The sequence below is a fragment of the Natator depressus genome, chromosome 17 (assembly GCF_965152275.1).
Source record: "Natator depressus isolate rNatDep1 chromosome 17, rNatDep2.hap1, whole genome shotgun sequence".
NCBI lineage: Eukaryota > Metazoa > Chordata > Testudines > Cheloniidae > Natator > Natator depressus.
In genome coordinates, this window is record NC_134250.1 from 2,159,802 (window position 1) to 2,183,257 (window position 23,456).

At 55.1% G+C, this 23,456-nt stretch overlaps 1 protein-coding gene across 3 annotated transcripts; it reads left to right on the forward strand.

Annotated features, from left to right (window-relative positions):
- Positions 1-7,927: 7,927 nt before the first annotated feature.
- On the forward strand, positions 7,928-22,411 carry CRYBA1 (crystallin beta A1). 3 transcript variants are annotated; one of them, XM_074974401.1, is made up of 6 exons: positions 7,928-7,999; positions 14,826-14,890; positions 15,986-16,104; positions 18,974-19,115; positions 20,991-21,133; positions 22,083-22,411. In XM_074974401.1, the coding sequence occupies exons 1-6, from the start codon at positions 7,984-7,986 to the stop codon at positions 22,228-22,230; spliced, it is 633 nt and encodes a 210-aa protein (XP_074830502.1). In that variant the 5' UTR covers positions 7,928-7,983; the 3' UTR covers positions 22,231-22,411. The 3 variants fall into 3 exon arrangements, with proteins under 3 accessions (XP_074830502.1, XP_074830501.1, XP_074830499.1); XM_074974400.1 differs by lacking the exon at positions 7,928-7,999 and adding an exon at positions 13,244-13,441; XM_074974398.1 differs by lacking the exons at positions 7,928-7,999; positions 14,826-14,890 and adding an exon at positions 15,256-15,369.
- The last annotated feature ends 1,045 nt before the right edge of the window (positions 22,412-23,456 follow it).

Here is a 23,456-nt window from a genome sequence, read left to right on the forward strand (position 1 = left end):
GTGCGGCTTACCTAAGGCCCTTTCGCATCCGTCCTGGTCCTGCTTTGAGCAGGGGGTTGGACTAGATGACCTCCTGAGGTCCCTTCCAACCCTGATATTCTATGATCTCTTTGCTGGCCAGGAGGCGAGGCTGCCTCTGCTGGGCCAGCTTGGGGAACGGGCCAAGCACATCACTAAATGGCCTCAAACATTCATTGTCAGTGGTTTGCAGAGGACAAAAAGGGCCAGTTTTTGCAGACATGAATGTACAGTGGGGATCAGCCCTTCTGTTCAGCTAGTCAGGTGCAAGAATCCATCAGAACAGCAAATTCCATGGCCCCATGCCGGCAGCGCGGCTTGCTCTCTGACAGGAGGAGGAGGCTGCCGTGAGAGGCACTGGCCAGACTGACAGTGTACCGGACAGGCCACGTCACTGCTGATAGCACTAGGGTGACCCGATATTAGGGGCTTTCTTTTATATACACAACTAAACACCCCTCCTCCCCCCCCAAAAAAGTGTCCTGATTTCTCACACTTGCTACCTGGTCACCCTAGAGAGCACCAGTGACTGGCAGCTCTCTCCTGGCACCAGTGAAGTGGGAAGGTGCATCACACACCCGAAGGAGGCACCACCCCAGCTGTGCTAAATGGACATCCCGCATGGGAATGAGAAGTGCACTGCCCAGTTACCCGGCCTGGACGATCCAAAGGCCTTGACTGGCCAAACGGGGAGAGTTACTGAGAGAAATGCTAGGACCAAGCCACTTGTACGTGGGCATCTGCACACTCACCCACTAACCCTTTGCATGCCGTATTGCACCATTCATCGAAGGAGCTCAAAGCTCATTGACCTGGATGGGCACGGGCGTGAGGAGCCAGCGCCATTCCTGACGTCACAGGAGTAACAACTGTGGGAATGCGGTGCTATCCTACCTGCACATCCGGCGGCTGCGAAAGGAATAACCTCTGACTAACAAACACCCCAGGCCTGACACACACCTGGGGCAGGGTTGAGAAACTGCAAGCAAACTCAGGGAGGCAGGGGCCTCTGCAGAGAACAAGACTGGGATTGCTTTGGGGTTATTGTCTTTCAGGTTTTGGAGGAAACAGTAATTCCACTCCCCTGCGCACGCGTCTGTCCGTGACCGGTGAGGGCCCAGCTCTCAGAGAGTGGCTGTTGCCACTTGTGCTTGCACCTGAATTTCAATTTGCAGGGAAGCGTGGAACTGACCTGGTGCCGTGTGAACTGACAGGGGACGTTGCTCCTGCCCAGCATGACCAGCCAGGTGTGGGAATGAAAAACACAAACCAGCCATCATCTTCCCGCTGCCACCTCAGGCATGGAGGAGCCCTCCTCCGGGCTCCTGTCACTGCTGTCCACCTCCTGATCCATTGCATGTGCTCTCGCCAGCACGGACGCTGAGGCTGCTCCCAGCCGCTTGCCCCGCCTAGCTCTGTTGCGGTCAGAGGACAGCCACGGAATGGTGCAGCTTAGCCCTCGTCTTGCATTTCTCACACGGGCATTTCTGCAGCACCCACCACTGCGGAACGAAAGTACCCTCGGGGGCAGTCACCCCAAAAGATGGGAAGCTGCTGCTCTTGAGCGGCTTTGGGTCTTGTGTTGTGCACCCCTGAATTTGCAGTAGCATAATGAGGCACTGGGTGCACGTCCATCCAGCGTAAGGGCTCGGGGGGACCTGCATGCCCTTGGAATACTCTCTGTCCAGCCTAGGTCTCGTTAGAAATGGATCAGCTGGTTCACCCCCCTGAACACAGTTGCGGAGAGCAACAGGCCCTGATTCAATGCTGCCCGCCTCTGAATGCTAGGGAGAGCGGAGGGACAAGGAAGGTAATTTTGTGTAATATATTAACCAAGGGCTTGGCCCTGCCAATGCTACTGAGACCAGGGCCATGGGCTCTGACAAGCTGCTCCCAGCAGTGAACTGCAGCCCCAGGAGAGAGGCAAGTTCCATCTTTACAATCCCAGCATCCCCCCCCCACACTAGCTCTCAGGGCAGCGCCTTCCCTCCCCAGGTCACTGCCCTCACGCGTTCCCTCCGACTGGTAAAAGGAGAGGCTGATTTACAGCAGCAAGTGCCCCGTTGCGGTTGCCCAGCAGGGAGCAGAGCATTAAAGGGCATAACCAGAGAGCCTTGTCAGCGCCACAGAGAGCCGGGAGCACACCCTGGGCCACTCCTCCAGATGGGCTGTGGCCAGCAGGCCCAGCATGGAACAGGCAGATTAGACACAGGCCTTGCAGTGGGGGAGGGGACCGTGACACAGCTGCCTGCCTTTGTCAGCACTACATTTTGTGCTTTCCTTTTGTCTTGGACGCGTGGGGCTGAGAAGGCCAGGAGCCGCCTGTCCAGCTGGAGGTGCAGCTCCTCCAGGGCTGGGGCTGGCCAGGAGAGCAGGGGGCCTGGGTACGATTCAGGGAGCTGGTTATGCCTGAATGGGAAGGGCACATACCTTGTGGCTGCACCCGGATTTCTCCATCCATGGGTATCGGACGGGGTAACCCAAGCTTGCACCGTGTCTCCGTTCAGCCTAGCGGGGGGTTACAGTTTGTTTGTGGCAGATTGCTAGGGTGACCAGATGTCCTGATTTTAGGGTCTTCTTTTTATATAGGCTCCTATTACACCCCACCCACATCCCGATTTTTCACATTTGCTGTGTGGTCACCCTACAGATCGCACTGGGCAGGCAGCAGTTTGGCTGAAATCAGTGGCAGTTTCCCAGCTGAGCAGTAGCCGTGGCCCTTGGGTAAGGAATGGGGGTGGCTGTGCACCGCTGCAGCCCCTGCATTTTGCCCCAGAGGAGGCTGCAATTTAGCTCTCTGTGCTGGCTTCCCATAGCATACCGAGTCTCGGGCCCGATCTTCGAGGCGCTCTGTGGCCTGGGCTCAGTGTATCTAGAAGGGCCTACGGCTCCGGGCTGGGCACCGAGGTCCGTAACTCCAGCCCTCGGGCCCGTGGAACTTTCCACCACCGGGGCAGAGCCCGGCTGGGCAGCAAACAGAGCGTCCTGCGGGGCCGGTCCCAGACCGCAGAACAACCCCCCAGGAACTCAGAGCCACCCCAAACCTCCCCAGGGGCCCTGCTCCCACCAGCTTTCTCTGACACAAACCCAGAGCAGTGCGTATGTTAAAAAAAACCTTCCAAAACAAACCACTCCGCTGTACACACAATCCTCCCCGGGGGAGCGGATGAGAAAGCAAACCACACGTGAGAGATGCTAGCCGCATTGCTTAGTGCGCTGCTGAATGGTGTTCAGTGTAGGAGCAGGATTTTATATTTGTACTATAAGAATTAATATATGATTTGATCATCCTGCCAGCCACCCTTTTTGAATAGCAGAAAGGAATGACCCTCTGGAACTATGAGAGATTCTGTTTCCCATGCATCACAAATTAGGCCCTTTTAGGTTTTTTTTAAGGTTTAGTTAGTAAGAGATAGGATCTTATACCGTGTCTATGTTAAGCATATTAGAGGGATGTTGAAGGCCTGGGCCCCACTGTGAATTGTTTTGGTTATAAGATGTAGTAAGTTTTAATTTACAATGTCTTTTCCCTTGATATAAAATACTGCTGTTTGTATTCTTAAAGGTCTCTGTGAAAGACTGTTTGTGTGAATGAGGAATGTATGCATCAGGAAAAGATAAGGTGTGAAGGTCATTGTTATAGCTAGATGGTCAAGGAAGAAGGAGTGAAGAAACTTAATGACATCAGAGAACTATCAACGCGCATCCATAACGAAGGAAGGGCAGATTGACAACCCTGAGGTGGAGGCTGGCACCCCAAAGACAAGACAATTGATTAAATCGAAACCAGGACAGGATGACCTTCTCAGAGGTGTTTTGGAATGTTAACATCAAAAGATACACCAATTAAGGAGTAACCGGTCACAAACTGACACAGCAAAATCCATAGACTTCAACAGAGGAAAAAAAAAGATTGTAAGAAGAGAGTGCTTGGCCATGGGACTTTGCGTTCGTCTTGCCACACTCCAGGAGCATCGGATCGCAAACGACAGAGCCCTGCTCCCTTATGCAACCAATCTGACTGGCCGCTAGATTGATCTAGACTCTGGACTGGTAACTCTAAACATCAGCTGGCAGGACTGTGTTCATGGGGGGGTGTGTGTGTGATTGAAAAGCATATGCTGACTGTTGAATTCTCAATAAATGTGGTGTGCTGCCTTCTCCCCTATAAAGATCCCGTGTGCTTCTTATAAGTATCACATCAGATACTATTGTGCTCAGGGGTAGGAGAACCTATAGAGACTAGAACAGAAGGGAATTCATTCTGTGCTGCTAAAGGGTTTCTCCTTTTGGGGATCCTTAGGATCTAGAAAAGCCAGTTGCCCTGGGCTCCAGCTGGATCTGACAGCACGATCCTTATGTGAGTACCATGCAGCCTTCAGCAAACCCCAGCCCGGTCTGAGGTGTTTGTGATGGGTTGGATCACAGAAATCCCCCTGGGGTTGCCAACTGATGTGCCAAGACTACTTCTGCCCCTGCTTTCCCTGCCAGCTTGAGACTCCAGCACCCTGTCTGGCTGAGCCAGACACACCCGTCTGCTCCAACACAGACTCAGGGTCTGAACCACGGGCCCCAAAGCTGCAGACTTAACTGAAAGCAGCTTACAGAAGTGTTCCTGTCTTTAACGCTCAGATGCCCAACTCCCAATGGGGTCCAAACCCCAAATAAATCCATTTTACCCTGTATAAAGCTTATATAGGGTAAACTCATAAATTGTTCGCCCTCTATAACACTGTTAGAGAGATATGCACAGCTCTTTGCTCCCTCAGGTATTAATACATACTCTGGGTTAATAAATAAGTAAAAACTTATTTTATTAAATACACAAAGTAGGATTTAAGTGGTTCCAAGTAGTAACAGACAGAACAAGTGAATTACCAAGCAAAATAAAACAAAACACGCAAGTCTAAGTCTAGTACAGTAATAAGTGAATACAGATAAAATCTCACCCTCAGAGATGTTTCAATAAGTTCCTTTCACAGACCAGACACCTTTCTAGTCTGGGCCCAATCCTTTCCCCTGGTGCAGCCCTTGTTCCAGCTCAGGTGGTAGCTGGGGGATTTCTCATGATGGCTGCCTCCCCTTGTTCTGTTCCACCCACTTATATATCTTTTGCATAAGGTGCAAATCCTTTGTCCCTCTGGGTTCCCACCCCACCCTCTCAGTGGAAAAGCACCAGGTTAAAGATGGATTCCAGGTCAGGTGACATGATCACATGTCATTGTAAGACTTCATTGCCAGCTTACACGTATACAGGAAGGCTTACAAGTAAACAGAGCCATTGTCCTGGTTAATGGGAGTCATCAAGATTCCAAACCACCATGAATGGCCCACACTTTGCATAATTACAATAGGACCTCAGAGTTATATTTTATATTTCTAGTTTCAGATACAAGAGTGATACATTTATACAAACAGGGTGACCACACTCAGTAGATTATAAGGTTTGTAATGATACCTTACAAGAGACCTTTTGCATGAAGCATATTTAGTTACATTATATTAACACTCATCAGCATACTTTCATAAAATCATTTCGAGTGCAACATCACAGTGTTATCCTCAGCTCCCGCCACAGAACTTAGATCCGTCCCTGGGGAACCTGCCTTTGCAAGGGACTGGCTCCTCTCAGGCTGGGATATCGCATCAGGCTTCAGCACAGGGGGAAGGGGAGCTGAGCTTTTTAGGAGAAAGTCCCCCAGACTCATGCACTAGCAGAGCCTCTTGCAGGAGCAGGGTCTGGAGAGCCGTCCGACAGGCCCTTTGGGGAGCCCTCGCAGACAGCTCCCTTCCCCAGGCAGAAAAGGCAACTCTCTCACCTCTCTGAAGTGGGGAACGCTGTGGGGTGGGTGGGACACCCCACAGGCCCTGTTCTTCCAGACCAAGCTGGCACGACCCGTGGTGAACTCAAATGGCCAGAAATTCAACCAAATGGTCAGCAAATTTACACAGTGAAAGGGCAAGCTGACAGCAGGGGGTGTGGCTGCTTCTGGGGCTGTGCTGGCTTGGGGAGAGCATGGCAGGGCGGGCAGGGAATTCACATGCTCAGCGTATGGGCTGTGGGGTTCCAGGGACAAGCGTGTGCCCTGTACCCGCCAGATGCTGCTCCAAAAGGTCCTGTGGCTGGGCACATGACTCCTGCAGGGGCGTGGTGGAGGCAGTGACCTGAGTTCAGGCTGGCCTAGGCACAGCTTTATTGGTTTGGAGAACTGTAAATGGTGCAGCCCCAGCGTGGAGGTGGTTAGACTGGGAGACAGGGTCTGAGACAGGGGTAGCTGATTCCTGCCCGTGTAAACGTTATGGTGCCCTGGCAGCTGCGTTCAGCCCAGCTCCCAGCCCGCCACACCGACCACCACTGCGCCTGTCGCCGGGTTGGCTGTCGCCTTTCCTGTCTGTTCCAGACTGTCGCTGTTCCCTGCTGTCTGTATGGTGCTGGTGCCTAGGTGCCCTGTCACGGCTCATGCCCCACGGTGCTAGGTGCTGGACCAGCACAGAGCACAAGGACGGCCCCTTCCCCAAGCATAAGGCAAGGGACAGCTGGTGGAGACGATGGATGGGCAGCACGAGGAGCCACAAGGATCACAGGGAGATGCTCTAGGTCTGCTCCCCATTAACAGCCTCTCACTTTGGCTACAAAGGCTAAATAAACCAGCAGCTCTAGGAGCACAGCCCAGCTTTACAGAGAGCATTTCATTTTCCTTCGTCCCCCGGCAGGGGCGCAGACTAGGCCCCCCTCGAGCTGCCCAGCCTGGGTCCCTCTGCAGCTCCCGGCACTGCAGGATCTGAGCACCCCACGGCTCGAGGCTGAAGAACCAGCCTCCCCTCCCACCCCCGTCCCAAATGAGACCATCAGGGAAAGCTTCCACTCTTCCCCCGCCCCGCCCCACGCTCTCGCTGCGTCTGGCTGGGGGAGCCTGGGTGGCTCTTGCAGGGGACAAGGCTCTGCAGCCAGCAGGGTCAGAGGCCACCTGGGCGCATGTGTCCGCTGCGGGACCAGCTCGCTTCTTGTCATTAGCGCTCCCTCCAGTGGCCGGACGCGGTATGGCAGTGCCAGGGGGCCCGATTCTGCACTCACTTTATCCCCATTCCCGGGTTGCTGTCAGACAAACGTCACGGATATGAAAAGGGAGCCAGCAGCGTGCAGAGGACTCGTCCAAGTCTGCTGGCACATGTAGGCCACCCGAAGCTGCAGCTTAAAGAGCCCAATCCTGTGACTGTTATTACGGGAACCCGTGTTGCTGGTTGAAATATGGGACAGAGGTGCTAGGAAAGGGACAGAATCTGCCACTGTTACTCACACTGAGTAGTGCTTTACTCCCCCAGGGTACTTGCAGAGTGAGGTGCTACTTACCATGAGTAGGGACGGCAGAGTCTGGCCTGAGATTACCTCAGTGCACACTGTGTGTATCTCAACTAGAGGAGAAGGTCTCTGGAGCAGGTGTAAATCCAGAGACTCGCTGGGCCTTCCGTGCTCTGAAAAGCATCTGAGCTCCAAAGCAGGGCAGCGATCTCACACAAGTATCTACGGCAGCAAGGAGGAGATTGTTCAGACAGGATGCTGACAAATTGGAACCGGTTCAGAAACGGGTTTAATGCTACAAGGAGGACTCAGGGTCTGGGAACTTGCTTCAGAGCAAGAGACTAAAAGACGTTCAATTGATTTATCTCACCCCGGAGAAGGCTGAGAAGTAACTGGATCATGGGCTATAAGGGCCTACCTGGGGAAGAGATTTTTGATCGGCGGCAGCTCTTTATTCTAGCAGTAAAAAGCAGAACAAGGTCGAATGGCTGGAAGCTGAAATTCAGACTGGAACGAACTAGAGCTAATTTTCAAGCAGGGAGGGGAATTAACCATTAACAACCCACCGCGGGTTCTGGGGGTTCTCGGTCACATGACATCCTTCAGTCCTGACCCAAGGAAGTTCGGAAGGAAATGCTGTAGCCCAAACGGAGGGTCTGTGCTCAATGCAAGAATTGCTGGGTGAGAGTCTTCTGGCCTTAAAACTCACTGAGACAGTGTGATTGTCTATCGGGCGCTTGGGGAAACGGGCATGTTCCTTATTGTTCTTGTTGAAGACTGTTTAAGACCAAGCAGCTCTGGGGTCAGTCATTCATCAGCAGATTCCTCTCCCTCCTCACCTATTAGGGGCAGACTTTCTCCAGGTTAGTAATACTCAGTTTGTAAAAGCCTTTCTGAGTGCTAAATTGTGCCTTCAGACAAAGCCCTGAGCCCGGCGGGTGCCTTAGACAAGCCCCCTCCAGGAGGGCGGAGCCACACCCCATGCAAGCTCAGCTGGGCCAGCTGGTGTTTTGGGGGTCAGAGCCCAGGCTCCACCTACTCCCCATTTCCCTGTTCCGGGGTAAGCAGGAAAGGTGCCCAGTGTCCACTTGCCCCAGTGCACGGTGTCGCCCACGTGTGGGCATGACGAGGGGCTTAGTCCCCTGTGTGGGTTTGTGGCCCAAGTCACCATCGAGCCCTAGTCCTGTGACACTAGGAGTAATAACCCACTTTGAGGCTGGCTTCTTCCTACAAGCCTTAATAGATTCTCCCCGTGCTGGGGTGCTTCCCTGCCCCTCCTGTCTCCCAACCCTGGTGGAGGGTTCGCAGCCCACAGCCCTTAGGGCAGGCGCTTGGCGATCACACTGTTGCTCAGCGTTCTCCTCCCCAGCGGTACTGAGGGCTGCTGTGCCCTACCTGAGACTTCAGGCTGCCCCGTTTCCCCTCCACACGCCCTGAGCATGGAGCTGCCTCCTGTTGCATCAGAGCTTGCTGGATTTGGGGATCATAGAATATCAGGGCTGGAAGCGGGGGTGAAAGTAAGTTAGAGAACTTACCGGTACGCCGGAGTCCTGAGCCGGGGGCGTGGCCTCAACCGGACGAGGCAGGGCCTTAAATCCCCGGGCCCTTTAAATCAAGATTTAAAGGGCCAAGGCTCCAGCTGCGCGAGTAGCGGCTGGGAGCCTGGGGCCCTTTAAATCACTCCTGAGCTACCAGCTGCAGAGGGGGCTGTGAGCCCCGGGGCCCGGGGGTGATTTAAAGGGCCCAGGGCTCCAGCTGCCGCTACTGCAGCGGAGCCCCGAGCCCTTTAAATCACTGAGGAGCTGTGGGGGCTCCCGGCTGCCACCGCTACCCCAGGGCTCTGGGCTCTGGCAGAGCTTTAAAGGGCCTGGGGCTTTGCTGTGGTAGCAGCTGCCGGAGCCCCAAGCCCTTTAAATCCCCGCCTGAGCCCTACTGCCCGAGCCCTGGGGTAGCGGCGGCAGGGCTCTGGCGGGGATTTAAAGGGCCCTGGCGAGGGTGGGTAGCAGCGGCTGGAGCTCCGGGGACCTTTAAATCCCCGCCGCAGCCCTGCTGCCGCTACCCCAGGGCTTTAAATTGCCCTCTCGGAAAGCCGGTCCTGGTACGGCGCACTGGCTCTTACCGGTACGCCGTACCGGGGCGTACCGGCTTACTTTCACCTCTGGTTGGAAGGGACCTCAGGAGGTCATCTAGTCCAACCATGCTCAAAGCAGGACCAATCCCCAGCTAAATCATCCCAGCCAGGGCTTTGTCAAGCCTGACCTTAAAAACTTCTAAGGAAGGAGATTCCACCACCTCCCTAGGTAACGCATTCCAGTGCTTCATCACCCTCCTAGTGAGAAAGTCTTTCCTAATATCCAACCTAAACCTCCCCCACTGCAACTTGAGACCATTTCTCCTTGTTCTGTCATCTGGTACCACTGAGAACAGTCTAGATCCATCCTCTTTGGAACCCCCTTTCAGGTAGTTGAAAGCAGCTATCAAATCCCCCCTCATTCTTCTCTTCTGTAGACTAAACAATCCCAGTTCCCTCAGCCTCTCCTCATAAGTCACGTGTTCCAGTCCCCTAATGATTTTTGTTGCCCTCCGCTGGACGTTTTCCAATTTTTCCACATCCTTCTTGTAGTGTGGGGCCCAAAACTGGACACAGTACTCCAGATGAGGCCTCACCAATGTCGAATAGAGGGGAACGGTCACGTCCCTCGATCTGCTGGCAATGCCCCTACTTATGCAGCCCAAAATGCCATTGGCCTTCTTGGCAACAAGGGCACACTGTTGACTCATATCCAGCTGTAACCCCTAGGTCCTTTTCTGCAGAACTGCAGCCTAGCCACTTGGTCCCTAGTCTGTAGCGGTGCAATGGATTCTTCCGTCCTAAGTGCAGGACTCTGCACTTGTCCTTGTTGGAGCTCATCAGATTTCTTTTGGCCCTATCCTCTAATTTGTCTAGGGCCCTCTGTATCCTATCCCTACCCTCCAGCGTATCTACCTCTCCTCCCAGTTTAGTGTCATCTGCAAACTTGCTGAGGGTGCAATCCACACCATCCTCCAGATCATTAATGAAGATATTGAACAAAACCGGCCCAAGGACTGACCCTTGGGGCACTCCACTTGATAGCGGCTGCCAACTAGACATGGAGCCATTGAGCCCAACAATCTAGCCAGCTTTCTATCCACCTTATCGTCCATTCATCCAGCCCATACTTCTTTAACTTACTGGCAAGAATACTGTGGGAGATCCCCTGTCCCCCAATGTGCTGCATCCGAGACATTCATTCCTGGCCCTAGGAGTGGGGTCAGCAGCACCAGGGTCCCTTGGGGGAGCGCTCTAGGGGCTCAGCCCCTGCAGGGGAGACACTGCAGGGGGAGGTCTGAGGGGCAGATACCACACTGGGGGTTGAGGAGAGGTGGGAGTTTGAGGGCAGACCAGGGCCAGCTCCAGAATTTTTGCTGCCCCAAGCTCCAAGAGCGCAGCTGCCCAAGCAAAATAAAAAGGGTGGCCGGACGCCGCCCCTGGAATTGTGCCACCCCAAGCCCGTGCTTGCTTGGCTGGTGCCTAGAGCCGGTCCTGGGGCAGACACCCTGGGAGGACATTTAGGGGGGTGACACTATGGGAGAGGGTTGGGGCACTGGGGGCACCCCAGGGGGAGTCTCTCATTGAAAAGATAGCTGTATGCTCCCCCCGCTCTAGGAATGTTCCTGCTAGGTGAGGGCCCCTCCCTCGGCCCAGAGCCCCCTGGCAACGGCAGCTCAGAGAGCCAGGGCCCCTGTGTGCCCCTTGGCAGGGGCAGGGGAGGAAGTCCAGCCTCCGGAGCCCCACTAGGACAATAGCCAGGCCCAGGTGGAGCTGACGGGGCGCTTTTGTTTGTCCCTCTCACTGCTTAGAGCCAAACAAAAGGGGCAGTCAGACGTCACAGCGGCTGCATTGTGCTGGGGGGAGCAAAGCGCTGAGCCGGCAGCTTGCCGTGACCTCACTTGTTTGGAGAGCACTGCAGGGCAAGAAGGCCCCAGGCCCCGGCAGCCTCACAGCAAACACGGGCCTGGCCTGGCATGTCCCGGCACGGGGCCCTGGCCACAAGGAGCCCAGCCCGTCCAGCCAGGGGAAAGAAGGAGCCTGCCAGCCCAGGGGACTCATGGCCTGCAGGGCTCAGCGGTGGCTGGGCCTGGGTTGAAACGCACTCACACCAGGCCACTTGGGATGACCCCAGGGCAGGGATGGGACAGAGAGAGATCCGGTTACTATGGTTACCGAAGAGCGCTGGGACAGGCAGGATCGGGGCCCTGGAGTGTGGGGCCACCAGTCTAGGCTGGAACCAGGCTGCTGGTGAGACGCTTTCTGCAGGACTCAGAGCTAGCAGGGGAATATTTAACAGCGCTGCCCCGGCTCCCAGGCACAGAGCAGGGCCTTGCTATGCAAACCCCCCGCACACACACAAGAGACAGCCCCTGCCCAGAGAGCTCACAGGCTGGGGCTCTGCTAAGACACAGCAGGTCTCCTGCAGCCCACAAATGCCCCCCGAGCTGCTCTGCAAATCGCCAAGAGAAGGGGTCTCCTCCGGCACATGCCGAACCATCTGCCCAGCTTGGATTTTAGCTCAGAGGCTCTGGTTACCCTCCCCAGAGGGGAAGCAGGGCTCTGTGAAGCTCGAAGCCTGTACCGTCCACACCAGAAGTTGGTCCCTCACCCACCTTGTCTCCACCAGGACAAGGGTAATTCTGGGAGCCTGCACCCCCACCCCGGTGAGCTGAAGGTCAGGTGCTGGCCCAGAGCCTGGCTGCAGGTTCCGTTCCTCCCCCCGACTCAGCACCACCTTGAGCAGCTTGGCATTCGCCTGCAGAGATCCTGGGAGGCCCCCGGTGCTGCAGGATGTTACACACCCTGGAGAGACCCCTCTGCTCAGCACCAGCGGCGGTGAGCCGATGGCCCTGGAAAGCTGGGCTGGGGAACTAGCGAGCAGGGCCCTGGCGCATGGCCTGACGCTCCCACTGCACCAGGCCTGCGCTCAAATGGTACGGACCTGGGGTGATGAACTTCGTTGTCTCTGCCAGTGTCCAGCAGCTGCCTCTGTCTTGGAGCCCTCAGCCGGAGCCATTCCGAAGCTGCTCTCAGACAGCAAACCCCCAGGGAGCACCAGCTGCCCACTGGGAGGGAGGTTAATTAACACAGAAATCAAAACCCAGGTAACGTTCAGCTCTGATGCCTTCACCTGCTTTGGGGCTCCTAGAGAGGAAGGACAGCCAAGCGGTCAGGGTGCTGGCCTGAGGCTTGGGAGACCAGTCTTCAGTTCCTGGTTCTGCTACTGATTCCTGCGTGACCTTGGGCCAGTCACTTAGCCTCTCTGGGCTTCAGTTCCCCATCTGAACCATGGGAATAATTCCCCTCATGGGGTAATCTGCAGGGTACATCCACTATAGATGGTGAGGTTCCCAGATACTAGGGTGATGGGGGCTGTCTGAGTACTAATATAAATGGAGAGGGGTCCTCCCTCAGGGTCACTCAGCCCACACCCTCGATCTTCTCTGCCCAGAGAGCTGCTCCCCTTCGTTTACATGCATGTTAGGTAACAAGCCCTCTGGCTTGGTCTGGCAGCAGGACTCACCCCTTTCCCACTAGCTGCTAGCAGGGTGGGGTGCTTCAGGCTGGTTATCATCCCCCCTTCACTCTTGGTCTCTTCTTTCTTCCCTTGTTGGGGAAAATGTTTGTTCCATTCCACGAGGCTCATCTCTAAAACCAGTCAAACCCTGGCCTGAAAAAGGAAATGCCAAGAACCTTTCTGAGCAACCATGGGGGGTGTCCCTAGTGGGGGCGGGGAGAGAGGGGCCAGAGACAAAACGCCAAGCTTGTCTCGTGACAGAATGATGCTGCCAGGCTGGAAAGTACCAGAGCAACGAAGCTGTTGAGTCATTTGTGACCAAGATTAGCCATGCAAACAGCCGACCGTGGCTCAGACCATGGGGCTGAGCTGCTGGAATCTCTGAGGATCAGCAGAAAGGACCAGAGAAAGCATAGTGCTGACTGCTCTACAAATGCTGGCCCGGGGCCCCGGCCAGCCGAGTGCTATATAACCAGAGGCGCTGGAGCAGGCCGATAGTACATGGAGGAAGCAGCAGTGCAAGCTGAGCTAGGTGAGTCCTGGGGCTGAATTTTCGACTTTTCCTATCGCCTCCTCATTCTCTCTCCTCTTCCAAGAGACAGGCAGACACAGCCTCCTTCCTGCCTGCTGACAGGCGCTGAAACAAGACGGCCAGGAGTTAGCCCTTTGCAAAGACAGATTCATACACCACGGCTCTCAGCTTGGGCCTATCAACCCATGGCCAAGTGTCTCCGGTCACACACGTGGAGTGACAGCCAGAGACACTGACAAGGTAGTTCGGGAGGTTTCAGGTTAACACCCCGCCCAGGAGCTTGGGAATCGGCCTCCTCCTTCACGCTCTCCCATTTTCAGTAGAAAGGGTTTCCTCACCGCAGCTAGCTGTTGAGGGGCAAAGTAGCCAAGTCTCTAGAGGGTGCGTGGACGGGGCGGGGAATACGTGCCAGGAGGATGCAGCAGAGCATTGCTGGAGATAGAGGTGATGTCTCGGTTATACCTGGGCTGCATGGCCTGGAGACGAGCGGTCACTTGTAATGTTAATGTCTATAGCGTGGTGACGCTGCCACGCCCCGACTGGGGCTGGGGTTGAGTCCTCATTGCACTAGGTGCTGTGCAAACACTTAGGAAGATGTGCTCCGTACCCCAGAGATCTTCACACCCCCAGACACGGAACACACCCACTCACACCCACATACCCAGACACAGAATACACCCACTCACACCCACATACACACCCACCCAGACACGGAATACACCCGCTCACACCCACATACCCAGACATGGAATACACCCGCTCACACCCACATACACACCCACCCAGACACGGAATACACCCACTCACACCCACATACCCAGACATGGAATACATCCACTCACACCCACATACACACCCACCCAGACACGGAACACACCCACTCACACCCACATACCCAGACACAGAATACACCCACTCACACCCACATACACACCCACCCAGACACGGAACACACCCACTCACACCCACATACCCAGACATGGAATACACCCGCTCACACCCACATACACACCCACCCAGACACGGAACACACCCACTCACACCCACATACCCAGACATGGAATACATCCGCTCACACCCACATACACACCCACCCAGACATGGAATACTCCCACTCACACCCAGACATGGAATATACCTCCTCGCACCCACCCACCCACCCACGGAATACCCCCACTCAGATTGAGAGCAGCGCTGCCCCCCGCTGGTCTCTGCAGGGATCATGCGGAGTGCATGGGGCCAGTAGTGAATGGAGGGGTGACCCAGTGAATGACAGGATGGTGGACGCCAGCGACCGTGTGCAGAAAAGCTTTTCCAAAGGAGCCTGCTTGGCTCTGCGCCAGTGTCACTGTGAGGCGAGTTGTGCTTTCCCCTCCTTTTCCAGGCACCAGCCCCACAGCGAAGATGGCTCAGACGAACCCACTGCCTGGCTCCACGGGCCCGTGGAAGGTACGTCCCAGCTGTCCCACGCATTAGGACTTGTAGCATGGAGGGCCTCGAGGCCCCTGCTGAGTGTGCACTGCCCACACATTAGATGTGACCCACAGGGAAGGGAAATGACTGGGCCAAGGTGACCCATCAGTGGCAGAGCCCAGGTCTCCTGCCCCCCTGCCGGATCACACCGAGTGCCCCCCGCTCTCTTTGCGCAGAAGTCAGGGGCAGGAGTTCCACGGGTGCCCTGCTGGTGCGAATGCTCACTGGCCCAGTTTCGGAAGTTGCTTGCTGGGCAGGTGTGTGCCAGTCAAGCGCAGCAGCCCAATGGTGGGAGGGCGAAGGTGGAGGGGAGCAAGCGTGGCTGGAGCAAAGCCAGCTGAGGTCTGATGGAGCTGCCACCACAAGGGTGTGCTAGCGTATTTGCAGCATTCTGGCAAGCCGGGGAGCAGCTCTGTCCTGCTGGGCGGGAGAGCGAGAAGGAAAAAGAGAACAAGGTGTGTAAATCTGGGGGGTGGACAAAGAAGCTGCTGCCACAGATGCTGCTGGGGGGAGGTGATGATCCTGTGAAACAGCCCAGGGCCCCAGGAAAGTCCCTGCTCTTCCTTTCTCCACCTAATCCTCTTTGCACTGGAGACTTTGGAGTGGAACTAGAGTGAGTTCTAAGTGCAGCCTAAGGCTGTCTCCTCTGCAGCCTACTCTCAGCGCCTCTCTGTGCACTCGGCGGGGCTGCGATCGCTTCCAGACCCCTCCCGGGGATGCCCCAGCCGAGTCCGGAGCTCATTGCCGGAGACAAGCAGCTGTGTGGTTCAGGAGAGGGCACCGTAGGTGAGGGTGAGAAAGAACGTGTCCACATGGCCAAGGCTGGGCTGATCTCTCATGCACCTGAGTGCTGCAAGGCCCAGCTGCGTGTTAGAGCCCCATAGCTGGAACAACAGGGGCGCTGTGGGTCAGCACTGAGGAGTGCAGATGCAGCCCCCACGGTGTCCAGCTGTCGACGGGGCATTAACCTTAACTCTTGTTCAAGGAGCACCTAGTTCACCTGGACTGTTAATGTGCACGGCCCCCCTCCCCCCCTTCAGTGACACTCATATGGGGACGACTTCCTTTCAGCTCACAGCCTACGACCAAGAAAACTTCCAGGGAAAGAAGATGGAGTTCACCTCGGCCTGCCCCACCGTCACTGAGTGCGGCTTCGAGAACCTCCGCTCCCTAAAGGTGGAATGTGGCGCGTAAGTACAAAGCTCCCGCCCGGCTCTGGGGGACTGGCGGGCGAGGACCGAGCACGGATGGGCCGGGTTGTCATCTCACCTCAGAAGTAGTTTGGCCGTTCTGCTAAAACACAGGGGCTATGAGCCAGGTGGCTCCTGGGCTCCACTTACCCAGCTGGGGGGAGAGCGAGTGTCCCATTTCGGGTCCTGTAGTGCCCGACTGTGCCCAGTTGGGGAGGGAGCAAAGCCCAGATGGCACCAACACAGAAACGTAGGTCATTAAAGTGAACAGCAGGACAATCTCAGCCGTGCCAGGCTTGTTTCTGGAGAAAGGGGTTGACAGGGGGCTGGCGAGGGGCAGGGAGGAACGGCGTCAGATTTTGCACAGTTCAGGCTGTCTTTGTGCTGGAAGCCTTAGGTCCTTCATATACAAGCAGCAGCTCCACCCCCACCACAAACATCCGGAGCAAATCCTAGGCCACAGCTACGAGCCTGCTGGCAAACCCTTGCCAGCCTCCGTGACAACCTTAGCCAGTCGGAGGCTTGTCTACAGGGGAAAGTCACAACCCTGGGCTGAGAGGGGGGTTAAGCCCATGACTTCAGTTTAAGAGCGGATCTGACGCTGCAGCCAGGGCCTGCACTCTGGTCACCTACGACGCACCAGGTCAACGGCTAGAGCGTGGGTTAGTGCCATTCAACGTAATCCCCTTCCCGGTCAGCTTGAGCTAACCCCGAGAGCCCCAGCTCCAGCCCACCCAGGGCTCTGCACCAGAGGAACGCATCACTTTGAAATTGCTTTACCCGGTGCAGCTTCCTTATGCAGCCAGGCCTGCCAGGTCCGACGCAGCCCCAAGGCAGCCGCCTGTGGAGAGCGGAGGGCCCTGCCCAAAGGCATCTCCCCTTCCCAGCATCCCCAGAGACAGCAGTCAATGACACCGGCTCAGCCTGGTGGCTGCCGTATAGGAGAGCTGGGCCCAGGCACCAGGATGCGCTGGCCACATGCTCTGCCTGGTAGCAGCGTGCCTGCAATACAGCCAGCTAGGTGAGCAGCAGTGGACTCTGAAGAGACCCCTGCCCGATTGCTTTGCCCAGAAAGGTGGGTCCACAAGACGGGTGCACAGCAGAAAAAAGTGGAGAGACTCAGGGCTCCAGGAGCGAGAGGCGCCCCTCTCCACAACCAAAATGGGGAATCCTCTGCACAGCAGAGGGACAATTTCTCTGCCACGTCCAGCCCATTAATGCCGAGCAGTGAGAACCCCGCTGCAGTTAGGAGTGGGGAAGCAGGAGAGAGAGGCTGACACGGCTAACGGGATTAAGGCAGAAGGCAGGAGCTAGCCAGGCAGCAGCAACCAGCTCCCTCCTCCACTGGGCAGATTACTAACTGGGCCATTCACCAGGATGCCAGCACAGCATAGGGCCACAGCTAGAGCCACTCAGCCCTCCAACCCTGCTGCGTGCTCGGGAGAGCTTGTTTTCCCTCAAACCTTCCCTGGGCCCAACAACCCGCCTCGAAAACCTGTGTCCAGGTGAGGTGGGGAAGCCACGTTAGAGATTCTAACACACAGAGGACAGGAGGGGACTGCGGCAGCCCGCCCCCGGGCAACCTGACAATGCACCAAGGGGCATTTCTTCCCCATCCCACCTGGCACGCGAGTCACTCGCTCTCCTGGGCAGACCGGTGCAGGGACGCAGCGGGATTGGGGTTGTTTCAGAGGCTCAGACTCTCAGCCTTCCCTAGTCGCATCCAGGCTGCCTCCCGGCTGCTTTGCGGGTCCTCTGGTGGGCAGCATGGGTACCGGCCCCACACAGAGACTCGCCCGGCCTTGTGTGCTGTGGACACATGGGCACAAGAGGCGGCTGGAGAAGCCTCTCTCAAAGCGGGGCTGTGCTGGAGGGGAGAGGCAGGCGCGAGCGGTTGGGAGAACCGGGGTGGGGGCGGCGTGGTTCCGGCCCGTGGCTGCCGTGGGGCCAGGGGGGGAACTAGCACAATGACAGTGCTGCAAGAGAGCGAAAGCCGAGCAGCTGAGGAGCCGAGCCAACATCTTGTGTGTTGGTCCCCTAGAGCTCCCATGCCTAATGAACACGCTAGAGCAGGGCGCCCCTCTGGAAGATCGAACCTCCCCCAGCCCTTTGGTAGCGGGCAGCGGAGGCCCTCGGGACTCCTCCAGCAACACCTGGGAGCAGCAGCACCTGACCGCCCCCGTATTTCCGCAGTAAAAAACCAGCTAAAGAAAATCTCCCTTTCAAGCTCTTGTCGAGAAGCAAAGGAGGGTGGAGCTGTCCGAGCCCTGTGCAGGTCACCTGTAACCCAGGGAAAGTGGGAACTCTACCTGGGGCATCCCGTGCTCTAGGAGTCCATTCCCTGGAGCCTCCCCCTGCTCTGTCTTGGGTAACGCGGCAGCCTGCGTGAAGACGACACGCAGGGATGTGTAATGAGTCTGGGCAGCAGCCACTTAGCACAGGGCAGGCCCTAGCAGCTGAGCTAGCCCAGCAGCTGGGAGGGCCCTTAGCATGAACTCACGCCGCTCAGTACCATCCAGCCTCCCGCACAGTGACGGTGGCTATTGGAGCAGGGCCTGTCCTAACACTAGGGTGCCATGCGTGCTCCATTCCCCTTGGGCACCCAGGCCAGGAGAAGCAACAGCTTCAGCCAGGCAGACCCCTGGATTGTGGAGAGGGGATAGGGCCATGCCTGGCCTCATCTCTCTTCTGGCAGCGAGGGAGCCCACGGGGATTTTCTGTGCCCCTTCTCCCTGAGTGACACAGACGATGGTGCAGCTGGCCAGGGCAGGCCTGCCTGCTTCCCCCCCCCCAGCTTGGGTCTGGGGCACCGACTCCAGCCCCGGAGCTGCACCAGGAGGACCGATGGAGCTGTGCTCTGTCATTGCAGCTGGATCGGTTATGAGCACACCAGCTTCTGTGGGCAGCAGTTTATCTTGGAAAGGGGAGAATACCCACGGTGGGATGCCTGGAGTGGGAGCAACGCCTACCACACCGAGCGCCTGATGTCCTTCCGCCCCATCTGCTGTGCTGTAAGTGAGATTCCCCGGCCTCTTCACCCCGTCGCGTTTCCCAGCAGCCTGCTGCCTTCCTGCGAAGCAGAGTTATGACTCCTCCACAAAGGTGCCTCCTGGGCTCAGAGGGCAGGGCAGGGCTCATGTCTTTTTTGGAATGAAGTAGCCTAAAACTTTTACCAGCTTTTGCTGCTGCAAATCAGCCTGACAGTTGCCTACTCTTCCCTGTGATGGATGCTGCTGGGAGGCCTGGCCTAGAAGCCGGGAGAGTACTGATTGCTCACTCACTCTCCAGCTGCTGTTAGTAAATACAGCCACTCTGATTAAAAACTCGTCAGTCACTCCAGCTGAGTAGAATGATAGGACTGGAAGAGACTCGAGAGGTCATCTAGTCCAGTCCTGCACTCAAGGCAGGATGAAGTATTATCTAGGCCATCCCTGACAGGCGTTTGTCTAACCTGCTCTTAAAAATCTCCCGTGATGGAGATTCCATAACCTCCCTAGGCAATTTATTCGTGTTTAACCACCCTGACAGTTAGCAAATTTTTCCTAATGTCCAACCTAAACCTCCCTTGCTGCAATTTAAGCCTGTTGCTTCTTGTCCTGTCCTCAGAGGTTAAGAAGAAGAAGAATTTTTCTCCCTCCTCCTTGTAACAACCTTTTATGTACTTGAAAACTGTTCTCATGTCCCCTCTCAGTCTTTTCTCCAGACTAAACAAACTCAATTTTTTCAATCTTCCCTCATAGATCAAGTTTTCTAGACCTTTAATCATTTTTGGTGGTCTCCTCTGGACTGTCTCCAATTTATCCATGTCCTTCCTGAAATGTGGCACGCAGAACTGGGCACAATACTCCAGTTGAGGCCTAATCAGTGCCAAGTAGAGTGGAAGAATTACTTCTCGTGTCTTGCTTACAACACTCCTGCTAATACATCCCAGAATGATGTTCGCTTTTTTTGCAACAGTGTTACACTGTTGATTCATATTTAGCTTGTGATCCACTATGATCCCAGATCCCTTTCCGCAGTGCTGCTTTCTAGGCAGTCATTTCCCATTTTGTAAGCGTTCAACTGATTGTTCCCTCCTAAGCGGCGTACTTTGCATTTGTCCTTATTGAATTTTATCCTCTTTACTTCAGACTATTTCTCCAGATTGTCCAGATCATTTTGAATTCGAATCCTGTCCTCTAAAGCACTTGCAGCCCCTCCCAGCTTGGTATCGTCCGCAACCTTTCAAAGTGTCCTCTGTACGCCATGTATAACACATGAAAGTGCCGTTCTGGATGAGCCCACGGGCCCAGCTCTCAGGAGCGCATGCAGCACCACCGCTGTCAGTGTCAAGATGACGACGGGCTGTAAGCTTAGGGTAAAGCAAGGAGGCCCAATTGAACAGTTCTCCTGGCTGCTCTCCACCATTGGCGTGATTGCGCAGCATGGCTAGGCCTTAGGGGCAAGCAAGGCACCTCCGAGGGGGTTTTTGGATGCACTCAGGATTTCCCCCCCTTGGTTCTAGGATTAGCTGGGTCGTTTTTGTAGAATTGTAAGGCAAGCTACAGCCAGAGGCTGCTAAAAGTCTGATGTGATTGGAAAGGGAAGTGCAGAAACATTGGCTGTCCATCATTGCAGTATCCTAGCCCCTGAACAATAGGGCAGGGGATGTAGATGGCCGCACCTCCCTTCCTTTAGTGCAACGTTTTTGTACCTTCTGCTTCAGACATGGATCTCTTATCCTGGTTCATAGATGTAAGACAGCCGGTCAATGGGGGTCAGAACCCAGGGCAAGTCCTTGGAGCAAGGGGCCCATCACTAGGAGCTACGTCCGTTTCCCCCCACACAATCTGTTTGAAAGATGCTACTGGCTTCCCTCTCATGTCTGCTCTATTCCTGTGGCCCAGAATCACAAGGAGTCCAAGATGACCGTCTTTGAGAAGGAGAACTTCATGGGACGCCAGTGGGAAGTATCGGATGACTACCCCTCCCTGCAGGCCATGGGCTGGGGAAACAACGAAGTGGGCTCCATGAAAGTACAGTGTGGCACGTAAGTGAGACACGCAGGCTTAGCACACCAGAGGCGTGAGAGCAGGCGGCTGGCTGTAGAACCCAGTGCACATCTCTAGCAGTGGGTGACGATTCCCAGTTGCAGCAGAGCCGCCCACAGGGAGAGGCCTGAGGAAAGCCCTGCCCTCCTGAGGGAGTGCACAGCTCCACCCTTGGCACACCTGCAGGAGATGTTCTGACCAGAGCGTGGGTACAGTACTGGGTTAGTTACACCCCGTTTTTCTGCCAGTGCAGCATGTCTGCATTAGGGGCTTACTCCAGTTTAACTCCATCAACTTGCAAATTTCCTTAATGGAGGCAAGGCCAAGGCTATCCAAGTACGGGTCATCTCCATTGTGGAAACGGAACATGCAGAATTCATCCTACAGACCACAATGGATACGGGGCACAATGCAGTTTTACCCTTTCCTTAGTCCTTCATCTGTGGCACTGCTCAAGCACATCAGTACCTCAGCATGTGGGCATGGGCAGCCCAGGGCTTTCAGGTGAAGACCGCTCTACCTGGGCTAGGGCTCAGAGGAAGCCTTAAAAACTGCAGCTCTAGCAGGAATTCTGCAGCAGCCAGAGGGCAGGTCGCACTCCAGAAAGCGTCACAACCTGCAGTCCTGTTGGACATAGCAGCACATAGGTTCACATCTGAGCACGGTGACAAACTCAAGTTTGTTTGCAAATGGCTTACCCACAATAAAGCTGGGAAACTAACTCCAGTTTGACAAGAAAAGAGCACTTTCTTCTTTAGTGCCATGTAGGGTCTTTTCCTCTCCCCGTTTTCTCGGAGCAGTTTAGAGGCAGATGGCCTGGCTCTATTTCTTTCTGGGTTTGGATGGGCAATTCACCAAGACACACCTAGGACAGTTCTAGATTTGTAGGCATGGGGATTTCTCCCCTTTCCAAGTCCAACAGCTTTCTGACTCTTCTGTTTGTTCCAGCTGGGTTTGCTACCAGTATCCTGGTTACCGTGGCTACCAGTATATTTTGGAGAGCGACCATCATGGTGGAGATTACAAGCACTGGAGAGAGTGGGGCTCACATGCCCAGACCTTCCAGGTCCAGTCTATTCGGCGTGTCCAGCAGTAGATATTTGTGTTTGCAGGCTCTCCTCTTTAAAGAGAGTCTTTGCCGGATTTCTAAAGCACACTGATCCCTATGGTGCTAGCACTTCCCCTTACAAAACAGACAGATTCCTTCCTTGTACTGTGACTGCTGTTGGGACATCGTTTCTTCATGGTACTAATTGCTGCAATTACCAATAAATGTCACTGAAAGAAAATGCTACCAGGGTGTTTGGATTCTGTCACTCCAGTGTTCAGAACAAACAAACAAAGGGTATTGAAACTTGCATTAGTTCGTCTCAAATTCACATCACAACTAGTCAAGACATTGGGCCCAATTCTCCTTCCTTCCAATGATTTTACACATAGGTAAGTCCATTGACTTCAGTGGAGTGTCTTGAGATTTACACCACCGAGTTCAGAATTAGAAGACAGTCTTCTCACACAAGCACACTACTACAGCCATTAGTCTGTCAGCAGGCCGGTCGTCAGCACAACTGGCTCCTTGCAAAACCAACTCCATATAGGTTTATGGCGGACAAGGGCTGCAGTGAAAACTGGAGACAACATTGCTACATCACACTTGGATTTTTACTATCGGCAGAAGCCTTCTGCGTTCGAACCACGTGGAGCAGATATGGTCTCCTGGCCACTGACCTGCAGATGGGATGTTCGCCCCATTATTAGCGGTTCTCTCAGATGGGCAGATCCACTCATTGCTGCCCTACAGCTATACAGGTTCAACTTTTTTCTCCGCCCCTCCCCTGAAGTGATAGACTCCAGAGCTCTGTCCTCCTTCCCTTGCACTCCAAAAAGCACAGCACACAGTAAGTCAGGGGGAGCTGGGCCCACCTGCCTCTTCAACCTCTTACCAGTGCTGCATTAGTTGGCCATCAGGCATTACTGACCAGCACGGCCCCCTAGCTCAGGACCAGCATTGCACATCGGGGGGGCGTGTTCCCAGTGGGATGCTGCAGGGATTGGCTCTTAGCCCTACACTATTTAGCATTTTATCAAGGACCATGAAGAAAACTTGACACAAAAATTAGGGGAGTGGTACATACTGAAGAGGACAGGTCATTACCAGAGAGCGATCTGGATCACTTTGTAAACTGGGCACAAGCATAGAGAGTGTGTTTTAATACAGCTAAAAGTGCACATCTAGGAACAAAGAAGGCAGGCCAAACTTCCAGGATGGGGGACTCGATCCTGGGAAGCAGGGGCTGTTGTGGTAGACAATCAGCTGAGCAT

Excerpts from the sequence above, each read along its gene's own strand:
- CRYBA1 (XM_074974398.1), top strand. The coding sequence starts at position 15,262 with ATGGAGCTGCCACCACAAGGGTGTGCTAGCGTATTTGCAGCATTCTGG. Across the intron at positions 15,370-15,985 it reads AGAAGGAAAAAGAGAACAAG|CTCACAGCCTACGACCAAGA; the intron begins GTGTGTAAATCT and ends ACTTCCTTTCAG. Across the intron at positions 16,105-18,973 it reads CTAAAGGTGGAATGTGGCGC|CTGGATCGGTTATGAGCACA; the intron begins GTAAGTACAAAG and ends CTGTCATTGCAG.